Source organism: Onychostoma macrolepis, chromosome 02 (genome assembly GCF_012432095.1).
Source record: "Onychostoma macrolepis isolate SWU-2019 chromosome 02, ASM1243209v1, whole genome shotgun sequence".
Classification (NCBI taxonomy): domain Eukaryota; kingdom Metazoa; phylum Chordata; class Actinopteri; order Cypriniformes; family Cyprinidae; genus Onychostoma; species Onychostoma macrolepis.
This window is the reverse complement of record NC_081156.1, coordinates 21,237,917-21,265,141: the sequence shown is the minus strand read 5'-3', so window position 1 is coordinate 21,265,141 and position 27,225 is coordinate 21,237,917. Positions and strand designations below refer to the sequence as shown.

General features: G+C 38.1%; 2 protein-coding genes across 16 annotated transcripts in view; both read right to left on the bottom strand.

Annotated features, from left to right (window-relative positions):
• Positions 1–10,827, bottom strand: part of klf17 (Kruppel like factor 17) — a 58,749-nt gene extending 47,922 nt beyond the window's left edge. Inside the window, exons 1-2 of one of the 2 annotated variants that reach the window (XM_058744881.1) lie at positions 10,794–10,810; positions 6,712–6,804 (exon numbers count right to left, since the gene is read on the bottom strand). The gene's annotated coding sequence lies outside the window, so the exon portion shown is untranslated. Of the gene's footprint in view, positions 1–6,711; positions 6,805–10,793 lie in introns of both variants that reach the window. The other variant, XM_058744891.1, reaches the window with a different exon arrangement.
• Positions 10,828–15,518: 4,691 nt separating this feature from the next.
• Positions 15,519–27,225, bottom strand: part of rnf220a (ring finger protein 220a) — a 125,695-nt gene continuing 113,988 nt past the window's right edge. For 8 of the 14 annotated variants that reach the window (XM_058796800.1, XM_058796837.1, XM_058796818.1 and 5 more), the window contains 5 exons: positions 22,167–22,275; positions 21,214–21,384; positions 20,913–20,987; positions 17,339–17,406; positions 15,519–17,261 (listed from right to left, as the gene is read on the bottom strand). In XM_058796800.1, coding sequence (XP_058652783.1) covers positions 17,237–17,261; positions 17,339–17,406; positions 20,913–20,987; positions 21,214–21,384; positions 22,167–22,275 — 448 coding nt within the window. In that variant the 3' untranslated portion in view covers positions 15,519–17,236. Of the gene's footprint in view, positions 17,407–20,912; positions 20,988–21,213; positions 21,385–22,166; positions 22,276–27,225 lie in introns of all 14 variants that reach the window. The other 6 variants (XM_058796874.1, XM_058796865.1, XM_058796847.1 and 3 more) reach the window with 3 other exon arrangements.

The following is a 27,225-nucleotide window of genomic DNA, read 5'->3' as shown; positions in this document are numbered from 1 at the left end:
GATCCACATCAGAGGGCATATTCATTTAAAAAAATTCCTTTATATATTCTTTTAGAGAAGTAATGAAGGTCTGATTACTTATTAATGATATGTTAAAGAGCCATCTAGGGGATTTGGTTTTAATATCGGAAAGAGGGTATATTGCATAACACAGAAGAATGATCAGATAATAAAATTGGTAATATAGAGATAGAGGAATTAGACGAAATTAAAGATGGGCTGAGAAATATGTAGTCTATCCTAGAGAAAGTCTTATGTCTATTAGAACAAAAAGTGAAGTCCTTAGATTTAGTATTCTGAATTCTCCAAAGATTGATTAAGTTGAGCTCAGTGATAAATTTATTCAGTAATTTAGAAGATGGATTGACTGTTGTATCAGATTGAGATTTATCCAAAGCAGGATTTACGACAGCATTAAAATCACCACCCACCACTAATGGGCAATCAGGCTGCTCAAGGCCGTTTTGGAAATATTTGTAAAGAATTCACTGTCTGTCTCATTCAGACCGTAAATAGAGACCAATGCTAACCTATTATTATGTATCTTGCAACGGATAAAAACAAATCTACCCACCTCATCACTTCTGATATGTTCAATTGTTAAATGTAACTTCCTGTTAACAAGGATAAGCACCCCTTAGCTTTAATAAGAGCGCAGGAGAAGGCTGCCAATTTATAATACTTATTCTGGAAACGTGCCACGTCAAATTGCTTTAAATGTGTCTCTTGTATCAGCGCACAGGAAATCGATTTACGGTGTAAGTATCTAATATACGAGTACGTTTCACAGCAGAATTTAGGCCATTCACATTCAATGATAAAATATTTAGAGTATGCATTGAGTATTCATAATCCCAAAACTGTATTCTGTAAATGAAGAAAAACAAAAGAACTCCCATTCTGTAAGTAACATGTAAACGCTGGTGTGTATTCTAGATACCAAACCACCAAGATGGAAAATCCTTTTAGAAATAAATAAAAGTATGAATGTCTGTTGTAAAAAATGAAAGCAACACAGAAACAGGAACAACAAACAACTATAAACAAGAAACAACTCAGAACGCACATTCCCGAGAACGTAGGTCTGACTGAGCAACAAAAAATGGTGATAATACGTGACCAGTCCACCTCAACGCAAGGCATGTCCCCAAAAGGCCATCATATTCAAAAATTATTGTAATTAAACCTACTCTCCATTAGACCCCTCCAAAAAAAGGGTGTTAGTCTTACCAGCAAAGAGACAGTTGTGCCGGATAAATAGGAACAATATCCCAGGAGGAGAGAGAGAGAGAGAGAGAAAGAAGAAAAAAATATAGATTTAACAAGTGTTCATGTCCACCTTGTTATTATGCTCTCCTGGGCAGCTGTAATCGCCTCTATCCCGGTCATTAAGTTCTTCTCGCTGGGCCAAGAGATGAAGATGGTGGCCGCTGTTTTCCCGTTGCTTTGTAGAGCTGCAGCGTATGTCTTCTTCTGTGATAAAATCCTCCAATTTCTGAGGAGAGTCGAACATCATCTGCTCACCTTTGTGTCGTAGTTTAATTACCGCCGGATAGGTGAGAAAGGGCTGGAGACCAAGTGCTGTCATCTTCTTCAAGACTGGATTAAAGCTCTTTCTCTTGGTAGTTGTGGCTGGACTAAAGTCGGGAAAAAATAGTAGCATGACATTGTCCCGCGTATATTTCACCGGATATGCCTGCTGAGCACCCTTCAGGATCGCCGATCTGCCATGCCATCTTAGTACACAGAAGATGAGAGTACGAGTTTTTCCTTCCGTCATACACGCGATGGGCCCGGTCAATCTCGATGTCACGGCCTTTCAGGGAAGGGATCCACTTGGAAAGATTAGCTCTGAGGAAGCCAGCTGCGTCGGAGCCCTCCGCCCCCTCCAGCAACCCCACCAGTAGCACATTATTTCTCCTACTCCTATCTCCAATATCCATCATCTTCTCAGTGAGTTGCTCCAGCTGATTTCTTAAGTTTGTGACTGTCCTCCTATCCTCACATGCAGCTTCTTGAACGGAATCGACCCGGTCACGTGTCTGCTTCGCCACGCTAGCTAGTCCCTCAAGCTCCTCTCTTAGCTCTTTAACAGAATTGTTGGTCGCTTGTATGTCTGCACGCAGGTCACGCAATGCTGGGGTCAGTACAGAGTCTACCGCATCTCTTACTGTCGAGGCCACAACCGAATCCAAAGTACTTTTCTGCTGTTTAAGGGCTAGCTTGATACCGTTAGCAATAGCACCTTCGAGATCCTCTCTGGAGATGGTGGAATCTTTGAATTTTTTCTTTATTGGCAATTGCTCAATCTCTCTTTTCCGATTGTCTTTGACTGTTGAAGTATTCATGATGGGTTAAATATAGAGTGGTTCGAAATTTACTGACAGGATTATATAATATTTGGCAGAGTGAGCAGAGTGAAGGACTACATGTGCATCGCTGTGGAAGGGTCACGTGATCTCCTTGGTCTTGTGTTTTGAGGTGTTACATAACACCGAGAACATCACTTGTTCAATGGATATGAAAAGCTCTCATAGTCCAATCAAACAGAGGAAACTGTCTAAACCTTAAGTATAAATACACTATATGGACAAAAGTATTGGGACAGCTATAACAGCTTCCACTGTTCTAGAAAGGCTTTTCATGAGTTTTTGAAGAGTTTCTATGTGAACGTTTGCAATTGGATCGAAGTCAGGGCTCTGGGCTGGAAAGTCAAGTTCTTCCACACTGATCTGTGGAAGATGTGGCTGGTTAAATAAGTAGATTGGATAAATAAACATGGTAATTGTTTATGTTAAAACTGTAACTTAAATGAATAAAATACATAAATCTTTCATATAGGCCTGAATGTTTTTGAGTGTGTAAATAATCCTGGAAACTAGGCCTAAAACAAGGACAGGCCGTAAGGAAAATTAAAATTATTGCAAGCAATAGTTACAGTACAAATAAACCTGATGGACACCTTCGCCCAGTTTTCCTCTGGCATAAAACCAACTACAAACAAAGAAATAAAAATAACAGTACATTAGCTGGAGAACCATAAAAAAATAAAAAAATAAAAAATAAAAAATAAAATCCCACAATTTGTTTTATTTACAAGATTTATTATGAATACATCAAGTTATTAATGACAGCCAGTCATGTGCTTACATTATTGTTGCACTTTGGCAACGTGACCAATTTGCATTCTTAATAGCTTATGAGGTTTTAAAAAAAACACTTTAACTGCTTTGACAAGTCTTATTATATAATACTGTTATGCAATAAGCAGAATCCACGCTTGGTGTTAAAAAAAAATGGTGAACAAGTTTCACACACCCAGTTCTGGTGATACATCAGGTGTTACAGTTTCAAGGTATTATATTGTCTGAATTATTTATCATTATTATTTTAAAACAGGGCTTTAAGTTCCAAGAAACCAGAGCAACAAAGAAAACATTCCTGTAGCTTAAATAATAAGTACATCACTGCACCAGCATCACTAAGGTCATGATTCTTAAGGAATGCATGAACTTCCAAAAAGTTCATATGCAGAATCTTTGGATAACAGCATCTGCCAAATGATACATGTTTGCAAACAGTCATTGTTATTGTGTTTTGGTGCCAGAATCCAAAAAAAGTAGAATTAGACTGTAAGAGAGTGAAAGAGAAAACAGCGTGCTTTAATATTTTGTATCTTCTCAGAGGATCCCCTACAAGCAAGGAGATTTAGCATTTTTCCTCTGACAAGTATCTGCATGCTGAAAGTGCCAATCCTGGTTCCCTCATATTTGATCCTTATCTAGTGTTTTTCACGCTCCTTTTTGACAGCTCCACGCTAGGCGTTGAAGATGTCCCATTTAAGGCATGATCATGGGTCTTGACTGAAACATATTTACAGACATAGTGGGTTCAAATTACTGGGCTGGATTCATCATCTTGTCTCTGAAGAGCAAAAGGCTTAGTTGGATTTATAGACAGAGGAAAGGCTAATCTAGAAGGAAGTCTGAAAGGCCTCCAGCCATGCTCAGACAATTACAGAACTCCCATGTCACAGATACATAACCCTGACCTGAAGATATTAATGTACACATAATGTACACTGCCATTTAAAAGTTTGGGGTCAGCAAGATTTGCTTCTTTTTTTCTTCTTCTTTTTGAAGAAATTAGTTATTTTATTCAGCTAATATGTATTAAAAAATAATAAGCAAAATAAAACACTGAATAAAATACTTTTTGAAGAATGTTAGTAACCAAAGTCAATGGGAAAGTCATACAGGTTTAGAATGACACGAGGGTTTGTAAATGATGACAATTTTAATTTTTGGGTGAACTAGCCCTTTTAAATTGCTCAAAAGTGACAATAAAGACATTTATAAAAGATTTATGAATGATTCAGCTTTGCCATCTCAGGAATGCATTACATTTTAAAACTGTTATTTTAAATTGTAGTAACTGTAACTGTTATTACTGTATTGCTGACCAAATCAATTCAGCCTTCGTCAGCATAAGAGACTTCAAAAACATTTAAAAATCTTACATGCAAACTTATAAGTGGAATAGTTAATCCTGAAATTAAATAAAACCAAACCCCATTTTTGTGTATGATTTTCAGTGAATAACAACTTTTGGTCCATTTCAAAAATAAAGCTGTCATATAACTTCAGAAGATTTGAAATATAGAATATAAATAGCTTCATGGTGCTTTTTTGGAGCTTAACCGCCATCTGCGTGTCCTCATTTACTTTTGTTAAATGGAAATGAACAGCTCGCTAAACTACTTATTTTGCGTTCTTACAGAACAAGACCAATATTCCAGGTTTTGAACAATAAAGGTGTGTAGATGATGTCAGAATTATTATTATTATTATTTATTTTTTTTTTTTCAGGTAAATGATCCATCTCAGCAGTTTAAACAGAATCTGTATCCACAATATAGATAATCTGTTTATTCATCATCTCTCATGGACGGAAATGACTGAGAAGTGTAAGCTAACTTAAATGGTACACTGAAGCAATAAACTTTATCTTTGTTTTTACAGATGCCACGATAAAAGTCGAGCAGAGAAAGTAAAGGAACAATGCTGTGGATGTGGTTTTGGCTCTTCTTGTTTTCAATGGAAGTGGCAGATGAGCAAAACCTGTCCTGCAGGAGGAGAGCCTCAAGAGAGCCGTTTGATGTTCTCTCAATAAGCCAGTTCTCTCTTTTGTCCTGATCTCTTTCTTCTCTTTCTCTGTCACTCCTCTCTCTTGTTCACACACATTTTCTGGCTTCCCATCCCAATCCCCCCTTACTCCACACACGCACTTCATCACACACACACACACACATATGCTTATTAGGTCTTGAACATTTAGCCCAGAGAACAAGCATTTCCAAGCATGGACATGCAAAAACATATTGCACATGAACTACATCCTCCCTGTCAGTCCTGTTTACTTGTCGCCATGTCTCACGCACTCATGCAAGAGCGCTGGAGTTGACATGCAGGAAGTAGGAAGTAAACAGAATGCCAGAGCTCCAAAATATAATAATCCATCTCACACCTGCACCAAATCACACACATCACCTCTGCGGATAAGCGCTGTAGGCAACTGAAAAGATTTTTAGAGCTATGTTCTTTTTTGATTGCAGCCTTTTTGTCCCTCTCTGATGAAATTATACATCCATGTGCCATAATCACAGTGGAAACGTGAATAGATGTATGAAACCTCTTCTTTGTGCCCGCCAACAAAAGGCATTGTCCGCCACAAAGCCTGCTCTCCTGACTGAAAGGTCTGGTAAAAGCAAAAAGGCAGCCATATCAAATACACTGTTAACTCTGCGCATGTCAAGCCGGGGTCACTGGAGCCAACGTTACCTGTGTAAATCACCGCACAATGGCTCGCAATCCCAGTATTCAACAGGTGACATAAAGGACCTTTGGGAAGTATAGTTTCCACTGGTCCTATTCTGCAACAAAAGGTTTCTTAAACATCACTGCCTGAGGACAAATCATACGACACTCCGAAACAGGAAATCTCTAAATCGCCCATTGTCTGACACCACATCAAAATCCTCCGTGCACACAGGCAGGCTGGGGGAGGGCCAGGCTGCAGTTTTGTTTTTTTTGACAGAGGATATAGAAGGACTTTAAAGATCCTCGTGCAGAAGCCACATTTGAACGAATGCCAGCTGGTGTTTGTTGATTTGGCATAATCATCCTTGTGTGCCACTGTGTTTTTCTGGTACAAATATAGCCATGAGGGCATTCAGAAGTGTCATTTTAGGGTTATTTATATACTATTATACTTTTATATTTTCAGTTTCCATTTTAATTTAGCTTTAATTTATTTTAATTTCAGTGGTTGCTTTAGTACTTGAGCTTTATTTGAAGCAACATTTCTCATTTTCATTATTCTCAATATTTATATCTTATATACAGATGAAAAGTGACTAATTTGCTTTACTGTACTGGGAAGAGAGAAAAACTATATATTTGCCATGGGAAAACGAAGAACATGTCTGTGGTCTAACATCCTGGTAGATTAAGAAAGTAACACACTAGCATTTTCATATTCAGAATGGTTTCAATATTTACACTGGGAGTTATTAGGAAGAGCGATAAGGTTTATTTGCACTCTTGGGATGTTAACATTCACAGTAAAGAGAGAGATGTTACGTGGACCACAAAAAAGGGAAACAGAATGACATGACGTCTTTATGTCCCAACATAAAGGGATTATACTAACCTGTAATGGTGTTTTCTCTCTCCCTAGTTGTACTTTAAATCCTAGTGAATGAAAACATTAATTGTCCTCCTCTTCTGTAAAGCTGATAACTGTCTGCAATTAAAAGAAGGAACGTCTAGCATCATGAATGGCACAGACAAAGTTCTTAAATACTAAAATTTGGTTAATTAAGGCAGAAAATAAAGCTGGCAGTCAGTTACAGAATACGGTGGATTTGGCGGATTTAAAACCAGTCTTTCCAACCCCCTGTTTGCACAGGTGAGTCACGGCTGCCTCGGGCCATCATACTCTACCTTTTCTTTATAAGACAGAGAGGATGATAGAAAGACAAGAAGAGAAAGAAAGAGAGTAAAAAGGAGCATAATCACATTTCAGCATGCCTCTCCTGCTCTACGCAAGTACCTATATGGATTGCATTCATATGTAAAACAACCACAACAAAAAAAGATCTCCTCAGAGATTGAACAAGATAATTCAAGATAAGTAGACTGTAAAGGGGAAACAGGCCTTAAAAATGGCCTAAAATGTGTTTATTTGCTGCCCTCTAGTGGATTCAAAGATGTACCGCTGAGAACAAAAGTATAGAACAAACCAAAGAATAGCCATGGCATGACTATACGCTACATATGAAATAAAATAGAATGTACTAGAGCGAATAAGCACACTCTGAAAGCTGGCAGGTCAGACATCCATGATGGCAGACATGTATCACAGGTAACAATGGTCTGCCCAGCAGTGATGGATGAGTCAGAGTCAATATTCTCCTGCTCTCTCGCCATATTGACTGTAAGGATCAAGGCGCTGCTGTCAGAGATAGCAGACTGAACAAGACAACATCCCTCTGTCCTTATCTTACTACTGGGTCCGGCCCAGCCCAAACTGTTGCCCCATGCTCTCTCCCTGTCTTTTTCAAGAGCTGTCGAGGCACGAGGATTAGAAATGGGTTGAAAGTATAGAAGAGTCAGTAAGGTAATCAGAATCTCTTCAGTCTCTACAAACCAAGACCAAACTAAAAATACTTGGTCATGTTTTAATTTGTTTTTAACCAGCAGAACCCTTACAAATGAAAGGGATGGTTTAACATTCAGTCATCATTTACTCACCCTTTTACATTGTTCTATACCTGTTTGACTTTCTTTATATCATGGAGGGGATGATTTTCAGTAAATAATGTTTGTTCATTGCACAAACACACTGCATATATAGCATCAAAACATTAGGCAGATGGTGAACTACATACACTACTGTTGAAAAGTTTGGGGATGGTAAGAAGTCACCAAGAAGTTACACTCACCAAAGCTGAATTTATAAAAACAGTAATATTGTGAAATATCACTACAATATATAATAACTGTTCTCTATTTTTAGGTATTTTAAAATGTAATTTATTACTGTGATGGCAAAGCTAATTTTTCAACAGCTATAATTCCGGTCAATGTCACATGATTCTTTAAAAATCAGTTGAAAACTGTTGTAAAATTATTTCCCTAATTTATTTTTTTTTAATTACAATTAAAAAAAAAAATACATAAACCCTTACTAACCCTAAACTTTTGAACAGTATATGTGGTCCATTTTTATGGTACTTTTTAATTTTTTTTAAGGAGCAGGTCATGCTCTCATTTTATAGAAAAGGGTAGCATTCTTCATGATTCCAAGACTTTTTGATTAATGAATTAACATGAATTCATGATCTTTCCAACCATCAATGATTATGAATCATTCAGTCTGATTTGTGAACCAGTTTGATTGAATCATTGAAAAGAACCAACTTTTCCAGTCCTGGAAAACAATTCCTTTTTAGCGTTTCAAAGTAAAGTGTTTAAAACAACCATAAATGACAACAGAATTTGCTTTTGCGGATGAACAATCCGTTTACATCTCTAAATAAAGAAATACTCAAAGTACTGTACTTCATAGAATCATTTGTATGAGATCTCAAACTCCTTAAACATGTTTACAGTGTCCTAACAGCACCAAGAACACCTCACAATATATAATGCTATACAGTACAGTACACGGTTTCCTCGTAACAAAGCCAACATTAACTATGTACTGTGCCTGCGTTTGTTTGGCAACAAGTGTAACGTTTGTTAAGCATTGTAAAAATCCCCTAATTAGAGGCTCTTCCCATTAAACACGCTAAAGTCCAGTCGCAGGATTATAACACAGTTTAACGCACACAGTTAGTGGTATTATTACACAATTAGCGGAGCACATCCTCGCTAAGACAAACAAAGTAATGGAGTGTGATGAGCCACGGCTACAGTACAAGTACTGTTCTTGAAAGAGTGAGAAAACCAAACAAAGCCATTATTATAAGCCTTTAAACAGCCTCGGAGAACAGATGCTTTAACATATTTCTGTATTAAGACAGTACACAAACTGCGCAAACACCTTCGCAAGACTATGTTAAACCAGATTAAAGGGAAGCAATATTGATGTTCTGGCAAACTGAATTGACTGTACGTCTGATCTAGCAGGACTTGTTGTGAGTGGCACTATAGGCTCACGTGAGGCCACGCTCAGACCTGTCATTCACCTGCCTCTCAGACAGACAGATACTGTAAGGGACACAGAAATAGCAGAGCCACACATCCTACACCCCAGCCCCCCGACATGCAGACAAAGGGCCAGTGTTTGCCCCCTGGGCAGACGGAAGATGAAAGGTAAGGTGATGAGCGGGGCAGATGAAACGGCAGAGTCAAAGGCTTCTCTTGTGTGAGCGGTGTGTGTGGAGTGGGTGACGGAGGGGCTGCTGGGGGTCTAAAGTTTCAACTGCTCGTGCCCATGTGGGAGGTTACTGATAGCTGGGTGCAATGCTTTTTCAGTATCACAGAGAAAATGTTTTTGCATTTTATAACAATTTTCCCTTTCCACTGACATCACTTAGGCCGCATGGTTTATTCAATAAAATAACATTTTAACATTATGGAACATAACATCCACTTTTCACAATCCAATAAAGCCATAATGAATTCCGAAGTCAAATTGGAACCCCAAATGTGTTCATGCTTGGACGAGGGACCCCCATGCTAAAATGTAAAAAAGCATCGATATAGTTTCTTGTATGAAGTCCCAATTTATACTGTGAAAAGCTGATATTATGTCTAAACCATTATTTGGAAAATACATAATTTCTATTAATCTACATTATGTTGTTTTCTACTCATAGTACTGTTAAATTTATTGATTGATTATGTACATATTTTTTTATTAATTACATTTTTACTACTGGGTTAAGCATGGCAGTTTTGGATTTATGAATTAGGTCAATTAGGTCAACAACCAATCGATCAATAAATGCTACAACGGTTGTCTAATTTTTCTGGTTGTGTAAGCATATGTATGCAATTTATCATAACTGTAAGCCTTATGTTCTCTTTCATTTAGTATTTTTGTCAAACTTATACTAAATTTGAACATTAAATTATGTGAGTAACATAGGTTGCAAACAGCAATTCATTTAGAATTTTCTCTTAAATTGAATTCTGACCTGTATAAACATAAAGCCGCAATGTACTTAGGCTACTCTACTTCTATAAATAAATAAATAAATATAAAAGAAATGTGTAGTAATTATGATAATAGATAGAAAATAAGTGATTTATTTATTTATGACTGAGCAAGGCTTTCACTGAAATAACGAAAGACAATAAACTCAGGTTATTTTTTGACATAACATAGCACTTTAAAAATGATTATTATTTATTTTAATAGAATTACTTCATTTTTTTAAATTAAATTATTTGATTTAAAAGCTGCAACCATTGATATGTGATGCAAAATACTACAACATACAACACTCGTGTTACACCAAAACCCTCCTGTGGACATGAGAGACTCAAAATAAAGCTAAATAACGTTGTGGTGAGTTGATAAAATCACGTGGGAACTGCTATCACACAAGTGTGATCTCCTCACACAACAAAATGCAACAAAAACACTGAGAAAACAGCCGCACACACATGACTACTGTGTCGAATTGCCTTTGGATACAGCATAAATGACTATTTATTCTGCTAATGAGAAACCAAACGATTCAAGATATTAAAAAAGTTCTCCCTCAAAATGAAGTTTACCTTTGCCTTGAACCCGCTCGTCTCTCCCAAAATCTTTAGCAGTGCTTAGCGCCCTCATGTGGTGCGTGTGTTTTACTACAAGACACCTGAAGGCCGTTTAGGGATTTGAAATGGTCTTCTACACAGTAGGCCTGCTTGTATTAAAAAATGTTGGGAATAAATCTCTCATTTAAAAAAAATCTTTAAAAGAGTTCTGGAATGTGACATTGTTATGTGTTTTTTTTTTTTTTTTTTTTGACGACATTTTCAAAAGCTTTTTTTATATGTAGGCTACTATAGAGATTTACGATGAGATTAAAATATGAATACTTAAATTTTTCCTATGATACTTTTAGCATTGCAGTTTTACAAAATATAAATTCCTTTTAGTGGCCTATTTTACCTGATCAGGCCCTCAAAGCCAGGCAGCCTGTTTTTTTTTTTTTTTTTTTTTTTTTTTTTAGGTCAGCAGGTCAGGCCTCGTTTCTTTCTTTCTTTCTTTTTTTTTTTTTTTGTGGCAGTCTGCCATAATCAAACATGGCAGACATAGTTGGTAAACACTCCGGCAGGTGACAGAGGATACATCAAGTATGGGTGCATCTTGTTGCAGGGGTCGTAATACGTTGTTCTTGTGATTGATATGTGTAATCTCAGGGAAGTAGCGGATATGAATGCTACAGAAGATTTTCTTTGGTAATAAATAGGTCTTGGGAGAGATTACTGAGCCTGGGGAACAACACTCCCACGCTGGCCCATTAAGAGTCAACGGCAGTGAGTCTTAATATCTCATCTTTCACGCGAGCAGGTTTATGGTAATCCTGTCAGTGCTAACACACACACACACAAGCATGCACATACATGCACAATCCCCTACACAAACACACAAACCATTTCACCTCACCTTGTTATTAAACGAGCTAAATCCTCATAATGTCACCAGGCAATCTTGTAAGCACTGGTGAATATAAGAACAATTCAGTATGGCTTTAGCCACAGCGTTAGCTAGAGAACAAAGCTTTCAAACACAAGCATCTAATTCCTCCAGGCAACTTGTGAAAGTTGTGCAACTTGTGCATCCATAACATAACCATCCAAAAGTTTTAATGGGTGCCTTAATTTCTGTGCTGCCAAATGAGCAGATAAGGCTTTGGAATATGAAAGACTGGGGATGGTTGTAACACTTTTTTTGCTCTAACATCTGTAACTGTTTTATTTTTAACTAAAAACTTTTAACTTTTTAACTTTTAGCTTTTAACCTAAAATGAAAAAAGAAAAGTATTATTCTGAAACAGCAAACAAGTTGGAAATATTACTGAACAAATACATAAAGTAATCACTAACAGTTAAACAATGTGTTAGTCACTTTGATAATTAGACTTTTCATAATTACACAATTATCTCATTTTGTTTAATCTCTGTGGGTAAATTTGACTTGTCACAACCCTCTCAGATGATATTTCAATAGAAAGTTCAAAAGAACAGCATTTCTTTGAAATGCAATTCTTTTGAAACTGTATAAATGTCGTTACTGTATTTTGGTCAGATTAATGCTGGTCAGATTTTGCTGAATAAAAGTATTCATTTTGGAAGGTGATCATGTATGGTGGTAATTTCATCCCATGTACCTAATTTTCAACCCCAGTATCTCCTATATATTGACATTATTTAGAGACAGTAGTTTGGAAACATTTTTTAAATTCCACCCCTGTTTGGCAAAAATAACTTTATGATTTAAAGCAGTTGTCTATGTTACAGGGAATTTAATCTGTCTCTATCCACTTATGGTCAAGTGGAACTAATGCACAACCAGTAAATTTTCATTATATTGGCTTCCTGAAAATAAGACAATGCAGTTTAAATGCACTCTGGAGATGCTATTTTGCAGCACTAAACCTGGATGAGCAATTTAAAAATATGCCAGATGGCCAAACATTTCAACATTCCTCAATTTCCTACTCCAGCGCATAACAAAATACCCAAAGCCTTTTTTTTCTCTGTCAAGCACCTTGAGTGAATCGATCTTATAAAGAGGCTGAGGAGAGGAGAGGCTCCTAATTGAATGAGTTGTACAAGCACTTCAACCAGGAAGTAGTGGACACTGAAGGGGTGGAGACACGGTAAAATTCCCACATGAAGGTGTTAATTACCATTGGTACAGACAGCCAATGCGATCGAGGAATTACCCAACGCAGCAGAGAAGGCCTGTCCTATTGATTGGTCTGCGGAGATGTTTGTAAACTGCCTATAATGGCCCCCACACTTTATACTCCCCATCAGGGATGGCTTTGACCTCCAAAAGCAATTTCTATAGATCTGCTTCCACTCATCTGGCTTCTTCCTGGTTCTAGCGCCACTCAGGCCACAGGGTGGGCAGTAACCCGAGCCCAGCCCGCAGCCTGCCTAATGCACTCTATGGATCGCGTGGCTGTCTGGAATACACAGCCTTTGACAGTAAGTAAAGACTTGGGTTAGATGGTAGGGAGGTGAGATGATCCAACCACAGTTACATTCTTTCACCACTACATAGGAGACACATTACTGCCTGGACCCCATTCTGACCTCTGGTAACCATTAAATCCCTGTCCCTACAAGGTGTCACCAATATTGAGGATACAACATAGACATCAACCAGATATCAGGTGCCTCATTATGAACAGGATCAATAGTTCAGAGAAAACGGTATAATTTTTTATAACAGTATTATAGCTACTGTTACAGTAGACTATATGAACATGCTATCAAACTAAAAGTTTTTAACTAATACTGATACTATTCTAATACTATTTATTACCAAAGAATAACTAATAGAGACTAATCAAATGTAACGAGTCAAGTTAAAAGAAAATCAAATTTCTAGTTCAATACATTTCAGAGAAAACTAATTTTTTTTTTTTTTTTTTTATAAAAGTGTATTATATATTATTTTTTTAATTCATTTATTTGGTAACACTTTACAATAAGGTTCATTAACAACATTAGTAAACGAACTAAGAATGAACAATACTTCTACAGCATTTATTAATCTTAGTTAATGTTATTTTCAGTATTTACTAATGCATTATTAAAATCACAAGTTGTGTTTGTTAACGTTAGTTAATGCACTGTGAACTAACATGAATAAACAATGAACAACTGTATTTTCATTAACTAACATGAACAAAGATTAATAAATAGTGTAATAAATGCATTGTTCATTGTTTGTTCATGTTAGTTAATACATTAACTAATGTTAACAAATGACACATTGTAAAGTGTTACCATTTATTTTTTACTAAAAGTTTTTAACTAATACAGAAATTAGGAAAAATATTATTCCAGAACAGATACATAAAATATTAAAGCACAGTAAGATGCAAAAGAGAACTTAGCTCGGTACTGGCTATATGAGGCAGCTCTCTGAACACAGGCATCTGGTGCAGTGAGTTCTCTTTTGGGCTTCAACGGACAAAAACAAACACAATTATATAAAAATGCCCATTTTTGGTGAGTGACCTCGTAAACAGTCTTAAAAGTCCTAAATAACTGCAAAGAGTTGGGAGAAAATCGGTGTGTTTTGATGACTCACGATGACTCAGGTTTTAAAGAGACAATGTTATTTAAAGCTGGAGGAAAAGGGAGAGAAAAAGAAAAAATCTTTTCAAAGAGAAAAAAGAAATGTTGTGGCTTGAAAAATGCTATATTCAGTTTATAGTTTATATATACAATTTATAGTTTATGTGAAGATTGTTTTTAGTTCACTTAAATTAAATTTCCTTTCATGATTTGTTTTTATTTGTATTTTTTACTTAAATACTTTTGTATTTATTCTATTAGTTTAGTTACCAAGGCAACATTTCAGATTTCATATAAGTATCCAATAATTATATTTTGAGCTTTATTTTAGTTAACAAAAACTACTTTAATGATTTTAGCTTTAGTTAACAATGCAACCCCAATGCAACTTTAGACGACTTACACAGAATAAAAATGGCCTAACTTGAATGTGCACCATAATTAAGTCCATAAACTGCAACAACATAACTGCTGTTTACTTACAGCTTTTCCAAGCTTGTTTTGTTCCTTTCAAAAGAACCCACAAACACTTCCAACAAGAGGCTGGAGCTAGCCTACAAGAACTTAATAGAATCTCCTGCTGATTTTCCAACATATCTATCAAAATTTTACAGCCATCTGAAAATGCTTATGGACCCTGCTACTGTTTGCTCCATGGTGCTCCAATACAACATATACCTAGAGTTTGGCCCGGGATCAGAGGCTTTACTAGGGAGGTAGACGACTTCCTAATTACATCTTGTAATTTCATGAAATTTTAATTACAGTCTTTATCGTTAAAGTGTGCGGTGCTTATGCTTTGATACTGTTCAGGTAAAACATCACCTGGGTAAAGCCTGTAGATGGCAGAATGGAACACTTACGCTTCCTTTTTCCAAAAAGGTCCAAAATTAGGTCAAAAAAAGACCCGATTTGATGCACTTAGTGTCAGGGAAGATATGAAATCAATGTGTTAGTCTCAAAACCTCATTATTATCTCTACCGGATGCAGTGTAATGCACATCGATATCAAAAATTGCAATGCGTTAGGAAGTTGTTTTGCTGCTTGAAACTCAATGGACAAATATTGACTGGTGTACTTCAAAAGCTATGTGAGCACGTGGTAACATGATAACCAGCTTCACTTCTAGAGTATTCAAACTGGTATAGTTCCACTAGGCAGACCAGTGAATGAAGCCAGCACATGGTGACCAGTTCAGATTTACAGTCATTTAATTGATGTCAAATGTAACTTACAAACGGGAAAGACACGTACCATTTTCAAGAATATACAAGGACACAAATCATATCACACAATCATCTTGTGCAATCTGTCATCTTTGGGGCAGGAACGAATTGTTCGGCAAAGGAAGAATACAAAGAGTCAACCCTAATCCTTGTTCACTACATGTATTTTACAAAATAGTTGCAGAGAGGTATTTTACATCTGGAAACAGTGATTTTAAGTGTAAATCTTGAGGATATTGGTACAGCTGTTTTTACAGTACTTGACTGTGACCCAGCTATGGTGAAGATTTAAAGAACAGTGGAATAAGTTATAACAAATGCAACATTTGACTGTTTATTGTGGTGTTGGGATCAGCAATGACCTTTCATTTCTTCCTTTTTTTGCTCTTACATCAATACAGAAATCACAGAATACATAGATGTACAAATATAAAGCACACGGTCTCACTCCAAGGGAAAACGTGAGCAGTCAGTCAGTCGGCCAGTCAGGGAAACAAGTCTTGACTCTTCCAGCTCTTTCTTTGAGGGGAAAAAACTTCTAAGAGGAAATCTGAACGTAACTTATAAATGAAACCACCCTAAGTGTTTGACGTTTTCAGAAAAGTCTCTTTTTTTGAGGGAAGAAATTGATAATATGCAACCGGTCAGGGGTCTTAATACTGTATGTTCAATGGAATGAATAAGCAGTAATTTCAATTGTTTGTAACAGACAGACAGCATTCAGCATTAAAGTCAAAAAACGCTGAAAAACATGGGTGAATAAAAGCAAATCTTTCCATTTCTTAGAAAAAAGCAAAGAAAAAGAAAGATACTTTCCCTTGTTTCAGAATTAAATCTAGTTTTTACTGTATATTTCAATGAAAAATGTACACCTAAATCTTTTAAGTCCTAGTTCGAGTAGTTTATTATTATTATTACTTAAATTTCTTCCTGTACAATGAAATACAACTTCAACTTCAAGACAACAACATCTGCTTTAAAAATACAGAGGGTTTTCTTTTCTTTTTTCTTTTTTTTTTTTAATTCACCAAGATTGAAACATATCCCCTCCCTCCCGACCCAAGCCGCCCCCAACTAAAACTGGACTTTTATTCAATATATACTTCTGTATGCATGTGTGTATGTCCATGTGTGTGCATGTGTATACAAGTGTTTTGTTCTCTATGTCATTTACTCACAACACTGTAAACATACAGAGACTATTATACATGTGCTTGCACTGATTCATTGAATTTGGTTGACATCACTAGAACACCACAAAAGAAGTAATGATTTGGGGTGAACGAGAACACAATGAAGAATCGAGATCGAGGGGTTCTGGAGAGCCTCGGGTGGTCCGTTTAAAGTCTCTTCTTATCAGGCTGATGTTCCAGTAGGGTTGGCGTCAGCGGTCTTGGAGAAGAAGTTGCGAAAGTGGCAGCAGCAGCAGCAGGGGCAGAATGAATACTCTTTCCTTCATCTGAGAAGAACACGTTCCTCATCAAGGAACCAAGCTGACTTTGGAGAGGGTGGACCATGGACCAACACAAGAGGGAAGACGGGAAGGCTCTTCACGCAAGCAATTACAGTAGAGAACTGAGTCTACACAGTCCTCATTAGTCCTATGCTTGTGAAGTCAGTCCCCATTTAAAGTCAGTGTGAGTCTTTGCTCGAGCGTCTCATGGTCAGGACGATACTTCACTCCCTCAGGCGGTGGGGAAACCAAAAACACTAGCGCAAATGGAAACGAAAGTAAAACAAAACCAAAAAAAAAAAAAGAGAGAAAGAATCCGGGCTGTTTTGCTCACAAATACACACGCCTGAGGTCCCCTGGTGACGTGATGGTGTTGCATTGTGGGCAGAGTTTCTTGTTTCCCTGTTGAAAGAGAAAGACAAAAAAGAAAAAAGAAAAAGAGTCAGAAGGTGGTCAAAATGCTATGCTAACAAAGGTACTCTTGGTGTAAAAGCTTTTATCCTCTTAGTTTACAATACCATTTATAAAGTTCAGGGATGTCTGTTATTTTAATACATTTTAAAATGTAAATTATTCTTGTGATGGCAAAGCTAAATTTTCACCAGGCATTATTTGAGTCTATACTGTCACATGATCCTTCAGAAATCTTTCTAATATGCAGATTTGGTGTGCAAGAAACATTTCTTATAATTATCAACGTTGAAGACAGCTGTGCTGCTTAATATTTTTGTGGAAACCTTGATTCTGTTTTTTTCAGGGTCTTGTTTATTTGAAATAGAAATCTATTGTAACTTATTTACATTTATTTCCTGTCACTTTTGGGCTATTTAATACATTCTTGCTAAATAAAAGAATTTCTCTCTCTCCAAAACAACAACAAAAAAAAACTGAGCTCAAACTTTTGAAAGGTAGTGTAGTTTAATAGTGTGTGTATGTGGACATATAAACGGGCCTTACATTGGTGGCCCACCCTGTTCGACAAGCATGCGCCGTTCCCACTACCACTCTGATGTTCAGCCAGTACCCATAAAGCCTGCACCATAAAAGCAGGAGAACAGCAGGCAGAGGTAGAGGAGGAGGAAGGTGAGCTGTGTGGTCTGCTGTCTGCACCACACACATGCCACACAGGGAACGACTGAACATCACAACAGGATCTGCTCTTAAAATCAGCAAACTATATACTCAGCTTCAAAAATACCACAACACTTGATGGAGACTCAGACAGCAAGGCACAAGAGACATAAAATCCTCACGTTTGTGCTCTGCCCCAAGAAAGGAACCCAAGTGTCGGCTGAAGTTCAGACAGAAACGGTACTGCGAGGAATCTCGCAACCACTGGAGATCATGTCCTCGTGTAACCTTCTCGCACACATGCCACTGATCACACACAGGGCGTATTTCTCCTTGTACACATGAAGTGCACTGCTTCAGCTCCTATAGGAACTGATATATTTAAACATACAGGAAAAGAGACTTGCTGTTAGTAAACTAAGGATTCTGGGAGCAGTAAGGGTGTCAGAGCGTGAACCCTGCGGTGTGCCTTCACATCTGACTGTAAAGAGGATTTGTGGCTCCATACGATTCAGTTCATGTCTAGGGCACCAGCACCCGCTCCACTAATCCCGACCGTACAGACTGAAAGAAAGACATCCAACAACACACATTCTGGCTTGTTCTGTTTTAACAATGGGCTGTACCATTAGAGGGTGAATGTGCAAATAATCGCAACTGTTTCAAATTTGACATCATGGTCTGACTATGCGAGTGGTTTATTTAGATGTGGCCGGTGTGAAGTAAAACTGCGAAACTGAAGTTGGAATCTCCTACATAGACTAAGTCAGGTTCATTTAGGCTCATTTTTCTGTAAAAAAAAAAAAAAAAACACCCCCACCCCCCCAAAAATAGCGTTGCAGTAAAACCCCCAATGTGCTTTCCTCTATACCTACGATTCCCCAGACACAAAGAGGACCTGAGATTTGGTTTCTTTGTTCTAGGAAGCAGGAGTTTACCTAGTTTTAATGAGCGTGGGCAGGTCACGGACTAAACGCGGGCTCCTCGCATCAGCGGCGGGTAGCTGCTGCGCTCCATTAGCTTCATAAAACAAGGCTGACGCTAACCAAATTACACGCATTTACTTTGATCAAGACGCAAGGAGCCCCGCCGTGCTACTTTTATTGCTGTCTTTAGGCAACAATTTTAATGCCTGCATTACTAACAATCCGCTGTGGCAGCGCGGGCTGGCGCGCACACGTCTCTGTTCTTGTACACAGAAGGCCTTGTGATAAGCGGAGATGGAAGGAGCTGATTTAATATATAGCATATTGGAAAACGGCTGAAGCTGGGAAACATTTCCTTATTAATTGCTTCCGTGTGTGGTGGCAGAATGTGTTAGTGGCTAATGAGAGCAGGCTCCCTGAGGAACACTGGCTAAAACGGCTAAGAAAAGAGGAAGAGCCTGTGAGTGTAAGTGTGGGGATTACATATGGACAAGTAGAGGCAATCGCAATTCTGATGATAAGAGGTTAGGTGAACAAGCGATGCCGTCTAAAGGGATAGGAACCTGGAGCACTAAGTGAGGAATCTCACTCTGGTTGAGATGAACTCTTCAACTTATACTGTAGCCAAATACCACAGCATTATCAAAATAAACTACTCCATTATCCGCATTATACAGTGGCCTAGGCCATGAGTGACTCACTGTATGAGATGGTCTGGGCACTCTGTGGTGCGTAGAATTTAAATTTAATATGTACCTGAACTACCTGCATTTCAAAACTAAAACCATATACATCTGCAATGCCCATATTTCTGTTACACTTCAGTGTGAAGAATGTACATAGACATGATTTAAGGAACAGCCTTTGATGAGTGCCATGTGATGCGAGTTGGTTAATAAAGGGCTTTTCAAACCAAAGACCCTTCAAATATGATAAACCCCATGCGAGGGAACTCTTCCAAAAATAAAAAGGAAGCTAAATGTTTTTATATATAAAAAACAATTCATAATGTGTAAGACAAATAAGCTTCATTTAGCTTTAAAATGATTCAAAATATTATCTAAAATAAAATATCTAATATTTGTGAATCTTTTTTCTATCAAGCATTACAGCAATGGTGATAAACAAAAATCTTTCAAACGAAGAAAAAACAAACAATTTATTATACTGATTTCGCTTTTTCATGGACCCCCTTACAAAAAATAAAAATAAAAGGAAGCTATATATTTTCAAGTATAAAAACCCACTTTTGTGATTGGAATCCTCCTCACACAATGGACAGACGAACCTGGACTGTGTATTTGTTGGACATTATCTCGATGGAACTCTCAACTTCTCGTACACATGGATCTAATGTGAAAACTGTAAATTCATGGCATTCAGTAATTATTTTATTGTTATTTATCTATCTATAAATATTAATTAATTTTTATTATTAATTAATCTATTTTATTTATTTTTAAGTCTACCAGGGGGTGGGTTCTAAATTTGTACAACTGCTTTTTGTTTTATACTACTGTACCCTGAAGAAAATTCAATAAACAGTTAACCAAAAAATAAAAATAAAAACACACTCTTGTGTAAGAAAACATGATTTAACATTTTTCTTACTATTACAGCAAACTAATTTCGCACATGGTAAAATCTTTTTCCTCCCCACATAAACTTCCAAACATGCAAACAGTTTGAAAACTGCAAAAAAAGAACTCTTAATGTTAAATGGTGTTGACAGTACCACATCCTGTTTCTTAACTGTCAGCATAATCAATTTAGCCCAACTATTTAAAAACAAATACATATGTATTGCAAAGCAATGTGTAGAATTTAACATTGAAATAGTTTTTTAGATATTGCCTAAATCTGCTGAATATTCAATATGAGCCTACTAAACAGCAAGTGTGTAATTCTTACCAGAGTCCTTAGCCAGCATTCTTCACAGTGCACGTGCCAACACTGGATGGAGGTGAGTGGCATTGTATACGAGTCCTGAGGTAGAGAAACAAAAGACAAAAAAGAGCAACGATTAATTTAACCAGGTCAACTGAACATAATTCACATCTAGCCACCCACATACACAACATCAGACGTCACTAGACAGCACCAGCACAGCACAGATCGGCTATGGGGGGCAGGCAGGAGGGCAGTGAGGGAGCGTGTGGGGCAGTGCAGGGGTCAGGCGGGGTCAGGCCAATGGGAGCACAGAGAGCCTTACCCTCCGGAGCGGCAGCAGCTTCTTAATCCCACTGCTGGCCGCAGTGGCAGTGCTGCAGCCCGTTACGTAGCCTCTGTACAAACAGTACACACCGAGCTGCAGGGCCTCTGCGCTCCCGTGCCTCTCGACCGCCTGATTCTTGCCATCAGCCCCTGTTTGGGTCGGCTTGCGCTGCAGGGACATTCAAGAGCGGCACTGAGAACAAGAATGTGGCCGCTATGGCAGGCACAGACACACACATCAGACCAACGGGTGCAGTTATCAACAGAAGCTCTCGACCAACACTGAGCCAGGATAAAAGGGATGGTTGGGAGTTCTGTTGCATTTTTCTGTGAATATTACGTTTGGATATCATGCTACGCTGTCTGAAACACTTCTAGCACTTTCAGTCCAAATAACCTACTGAGAATTCATTTTTTGTTCTGCTATACATCCAATAACCAGCAGGTGGCAGTAGGCCACCACTGGGAAATGCTCACCCTCGACAGACTGCAAGACACAGAAGCAAAGACATATGTCTTGAATCTTTCCAATTAAATGATCAAAACATTTACAAGCCTCTTTATTAACAAGGCCAGAACTGATCAGTCTGTGTATGACTTTAAGGATGTTTTATTTCATTTTAGCGAAACTCAAAAGTCAGGATGGATCGAATCTACCTCAGAACCAACAGAGGAATGTCAGATTAGTCAGAAGCACCTACAGGAATAAAGCTGAAAATGTTTATGGCCACTAATTCTAGAAGAACTCCTTTAACAGAACCTTATTGTGCGGGTTAATTTCCAGTCCATGCGAGATTGAAGCCGAAGGAGGCAAACCATCACAAAGCTTAAGCCAGCTGGGTGCATGATTGCAGGTGTTAGGTTATATCACCACAGCATGTTATTAAGGATGGGTTACAACCAAACACACCCACATGAACGGACACAATATTGGCAAGCGAGAGTTCTCACCATGCATATGAGACACTTGTATCGGTCTCCTCTGAGGATCTGCTTTTCCAGTTCTCGTATGCGGGCCTTTAGCGCCTCCAGTGTGGTCGCTGTGGAGTCTTCTGTGATCCTGCAGGTAAAAAAAAAAATATTAAATTAGAGGTTTGTTCAATTAGAGCACTGCAAACCAGTTTGGCTCATACATAAAACTGAAAACAGTGGAATGCTAATTACTTTTTAAAAGTTGTGCAGTCACGCAAATTTGCAATTTACATTCGCAAAGCTACCACAGCTTCAGTTCAGACAAACACGACTACTAACTCCCAAAAACACTAATGCAAAATTAAAAACAGACGCCCCAACTGGAAACAGTGAATTAGTCACTGCTAAGGACCATGATGTCAACATGAACTAATGTTTTTTTTTTTCTTTATTGTACCACCATTTCATTCTTATTAAACAGGGCACTGGGCTTCCTCCCACAGTTCCCCCAACTTCTCACCTCTCAAGCTTTCACTAAACATCCCTCAGACAAATTCCTCTCAGCTGCTGAATGTATATTTAACACTGTCCACAGCATATGAACTCGCAATAACTAAATCAATATGGCCACCATTGATTGTGCGGCGAGGCGCTTGGCAAGATGTTTATGGTGATCCGCTCATTTTCCAGCCAGATGGAGCACTGATCTACAGTATTGATTTAACGTTGCGCCAGCGTTCTCCTAGGCACAATCCCCCCGATTAGTGCCTGCCGTTCCACTGCCTTTTCCAATAGCTTCATTTATTACATGCCTGTGTGACTCCACAATGAGTACACGCTCACCACACACACTAGGACATGAGCCTCTCGGTAATCAGGCAGTATTAGAATGTAAATCAAGGAAGGGCTATTAAAACGGAAAGAACCATTTATGGACTCAGCATCTCCAATAAGGCCAACCTAAAGGAAGAACAATGACAGTGTAGCTGAAGAATCATGGGCACCTTGAGAAGCAAAGCTTAAAATCTGGGAGCCAGTAATTAAACAATTAAACCCATTTCATAGAAAGTTGCAACGACTGAAGCAACACATTTTTTCTTCTGTGTTTGTGACACAATTTCTGAAAAAGAAAAAAAGAGCGGAGACTTAACTTAATCCATCGGTTGTTGATTGGATGGAGGTCATACTGAATGCAAGCTTTTGGGTTTATAGGACGAATTGATTGGAGAAGTTTGATTAAAATTACAAGGCCAAAACAAATAAAAAACATGCTTGGATAAATCGGTCACAATAAGATCTACATGCATTTAGAAAACAAAGGGTGAATTTTAATTTTTATTTAATCTCAATAAAGAAGGTGTTAGCAAAACTCTGAAGTCTAACATCTTCAGGCATCTTCTCAAGGTCACCCTAAACCTCACCCAGGTCTCTCTCAAAAATCCAACAACACGATGACCTTGACCAAGGAGAGAGCGAGCCGTCCGGACGGTCAATTCCCTACAGCCTACAATCAGCACAGGGACTATAAAGCTTTAAAATCTCTTCTTATTAGTGGCCGGCTTGTAAAAAAGCATTTAGTCTTGATTAGCGTGCATGCTTATAAAGCAGACAGGAGAGTAGGTGTACCGTGCTCCATGCCTGCTGTTTTTCTTTAACAGCTTCATAAATCGCTGCGGTTCACTTGCCCGTATGCCGTCACCGGCCCTACAAAAGAATACAACTTTTCCCCCCAAGTAATGCCCGACCCGCTCCAGCATGAATATTCATTGTGTGGTGCTTTATAGAAAACCGCATTCTAAAAGTTATTTAATTCCCCCGGGTAATAAAAGAGGGTTTTACTCTTTCTTTATGTGGACAGAGATGAAGAGATGGTTTGGGGGGGATAGAGAGCCAGGCTGTGTTTGAATACAAAAGCAGGTGTAAAACCTGGAGAGGGGTGGCTAGGTAAATTCAAAACTGAAAATCATCAAGGTGCCGTTGAGTATGTGGGACAAAGTTTTAAACATATTAAACACAGGCCTCTGCTCCGCTTTGCAGCGGTGTGCTGGCTGAATAATGCCAATGACGTCATCTAGGGAAGGAATAATGTCATTTCAATTAAGAGTTTAAGTTACTCAGGAAACCACAATGAGGACTGACATCCAAACTAATAATGTGGCTTACCTACAGCTGTGGTCTATAACGGCACACCCATTATATTAAAAATCAATTTGGATGTTAAAACCAATGATGGACGTGCTGGTCTAATGCTTTATACAGGCATCACTCTCTATTAGGGGATATTTAGATTTTTAAGCAACAAATGCACAAGTTAAAACAGGAAGTAGATGAAGCTTGCACTGCTATCTCACGCTGCCATTACGATCTGGCTCCGAGTGTGAAGCTATTTCTCATTTCATTATCCTGCCCCTTAACCATCCGTCTCCATCAGAGCCGAGCCTAACTGTAGAAGGCAGTCTAATCTATAGGTCTATATGGCCTGACATGAGAACACATGAGTTACAAGTACAGACAGATACTGGGAGATCTTTATAAAGTCACTTGGTTGCCAATCAATCCTTATATTTTATGTTATAATACTTATATATTATGTATATAATAAACTATAATATAATTAAATATAATCGTTATATGTTATGTTGTGATAGTAAGGGTCAGTGCAAACTTTAAATCAAGAGGTTGAGCACAACAGTTTGTAATTAAAAGAAATAAAAAGGAAAAAACTTAAATACATTTTTTAAAAATGACAAAAAGAATGTTCCTTAAAATCAAAAAGCTTTTTTTCTTGGCTGAAAAGTGTAAAAGTGGCTGATTTAAATAAATAAAATAACTAAGTCATCATTAATGAATTTGAGAATGAATTTTATTATCGTGGAGGTACACCAAAAAATTCTGCTGTTTCAGGTTGAGCATGAAATTTGGCTGCAATCACACGGGTGGCAAAGAAGCCCTCATTTATCATGTGCGGAATGAGCGGGGACAGAGGCGACCCCTGTACCCAGAGATCATTACCCATCTGGGCACAGGAGAGCTTGGAGAATTCATCAGCCCCCTCTGCCTTAAGATGACACACATGTATACAATTCACACAACTCACAACACAGTAACACACTCACCCTCTTACTCCAACACACACACACACACACACACACACACACAGACACACACAATCCACAATGAATCACTGTAACTAAAGGGGACAAGTCTCATTTTCATTGCATATTGAAATGCATGCATTTTACAAACAGTGGGGTTGGGATTGTTTTCAGGCTGGAAGTGGAATGAAATGATTTCAGCTCCTTATGTGGCCTCTTTAAAGCTCTCTCAGATTAAGACCCCTCACTTCAGGAAATTGGAAATTAAACAATGGCACAGTCATTCCCGTAAATTTGCATGCTTCATCCATTTGACGCACACCATGAAGAGAGAGAAAAAAAAAGCACAAGCACGTAATTCTTGTGAAGCTAAAATTCAAAAGCTACAGCAACTGCTTTGTGTTTCGGCTAGGAAAGAGTTAATACACCTCCCTCCCCCTTCTCATGACCCCTCAGGATTTGATTAATGATATCATCATTGAGATTTATCTCCCCAGCTCCTTTCATAAGACAATATCGCGTAACATCCTGTGATACCTGATCAAATCAGCAAAAGGAGAAAGGAGAGGTGCTCTTCGGAGGAGAGGGCTCTACTGTCGGAGAGAGATGGATAGATTCAGACGGAGGGCCAAGGAGGACGGGCACAGACTGGGAGAAATATTGCGAGCGATATTAAATAAACGAGTGTGTGTCACGTCTGGAGCTAAGCGCTAAGCTAATAAAACGGGTGGCGGGTGGGTTGCGCTCATTGCTCGCTCTTCTCTATGACATCAAACAGCTGCGGTGATTCATACCCCGGCCAGCTAAAACACTTAATGCTCCCGATACAACGCTACGGCTAGTCTAAACGGCTGCCTGCTGCTCTGAGTGTGCGCACGGAGGGAGGGCAAAAGTGAGCGAGTCTCTACGGAGGAAAGCAATGAATCAATCTAAGCTGTCACGCTCCTGCAGCTCCACTTAGGAATCCCGTTCTGTCCATTTTCATCCTCCTACTTGCACACCCACGCTCGGACAGAGACACACAGTGTTCATAACATCATCCACTAACATTCATTTCCACACACTCAGTCAAACCTATCAAGCAACTGTGTGCAAAGTCACGCTTTTAACCACTGGTCGTGGTAAACGTGGTTAACAAACACGATTTAAATTGCAGACCGGAGCTGACATCGAGCTTGCGCTACAGATGAAGTCATTCGCAGACACACACTTGACTGGAGATGGGTGAGAAGAACGTGCTCACGACGTGCTGACGAGAAAAATCAATTGCTTCGGGTCTGCTGTGCTTATTCACTAGTTATCCGCCCCTGATATTTAATATGGGGCCCCGTGATGGCTGCCCGCACAAGATTGATTCAGCTACACTAGAAGAATCTCCCTAGAGAAGAAGGCTCAGAGGAGACAAGAGACAGACAGAGAGGACGATGAATTGAGTGGGTGCATTTTAGAAATACTCAGGAATGTTCCGATTATTAATAAATAAATATTGTGTTGGTGAAAATGTAAAAATAAAATATAAGTCTATATAAAAACAAAGACATGTATTTTTAAAACGAAAAAATGAAAAACAATTATAAAAAAAAAGTCAAAGTAACAAATATTATTGAAATTAAAAACAAAAATATATAAAAATAAGTCAGTCTGCTAAGAGTGTCAGTCACAATTTATGCAACTTGTACACGTGACTTTTTTGTTTTCTGAAAACATTTGAAATCTATCATTAATCAGTTAGCTATACATTTATTATAACAATGCAAACTAAAACATCTCGTGATTGAGAGTAGTGCTGGGCAACGATTAATCACATCCAAAATAAATGTTTTTGTTTATATAATTTGTGTGTATACTGTGTATATTTATTATGTACATATAAAGACACTTGCATACAGTATATATTTTGAAAATATTTACATTCATGTAATTTATATTATATAAATGTTAAATATATAAACATAACATTTTTCTTAAATATATACATGCATGTGTGTGTGTATTTATATATA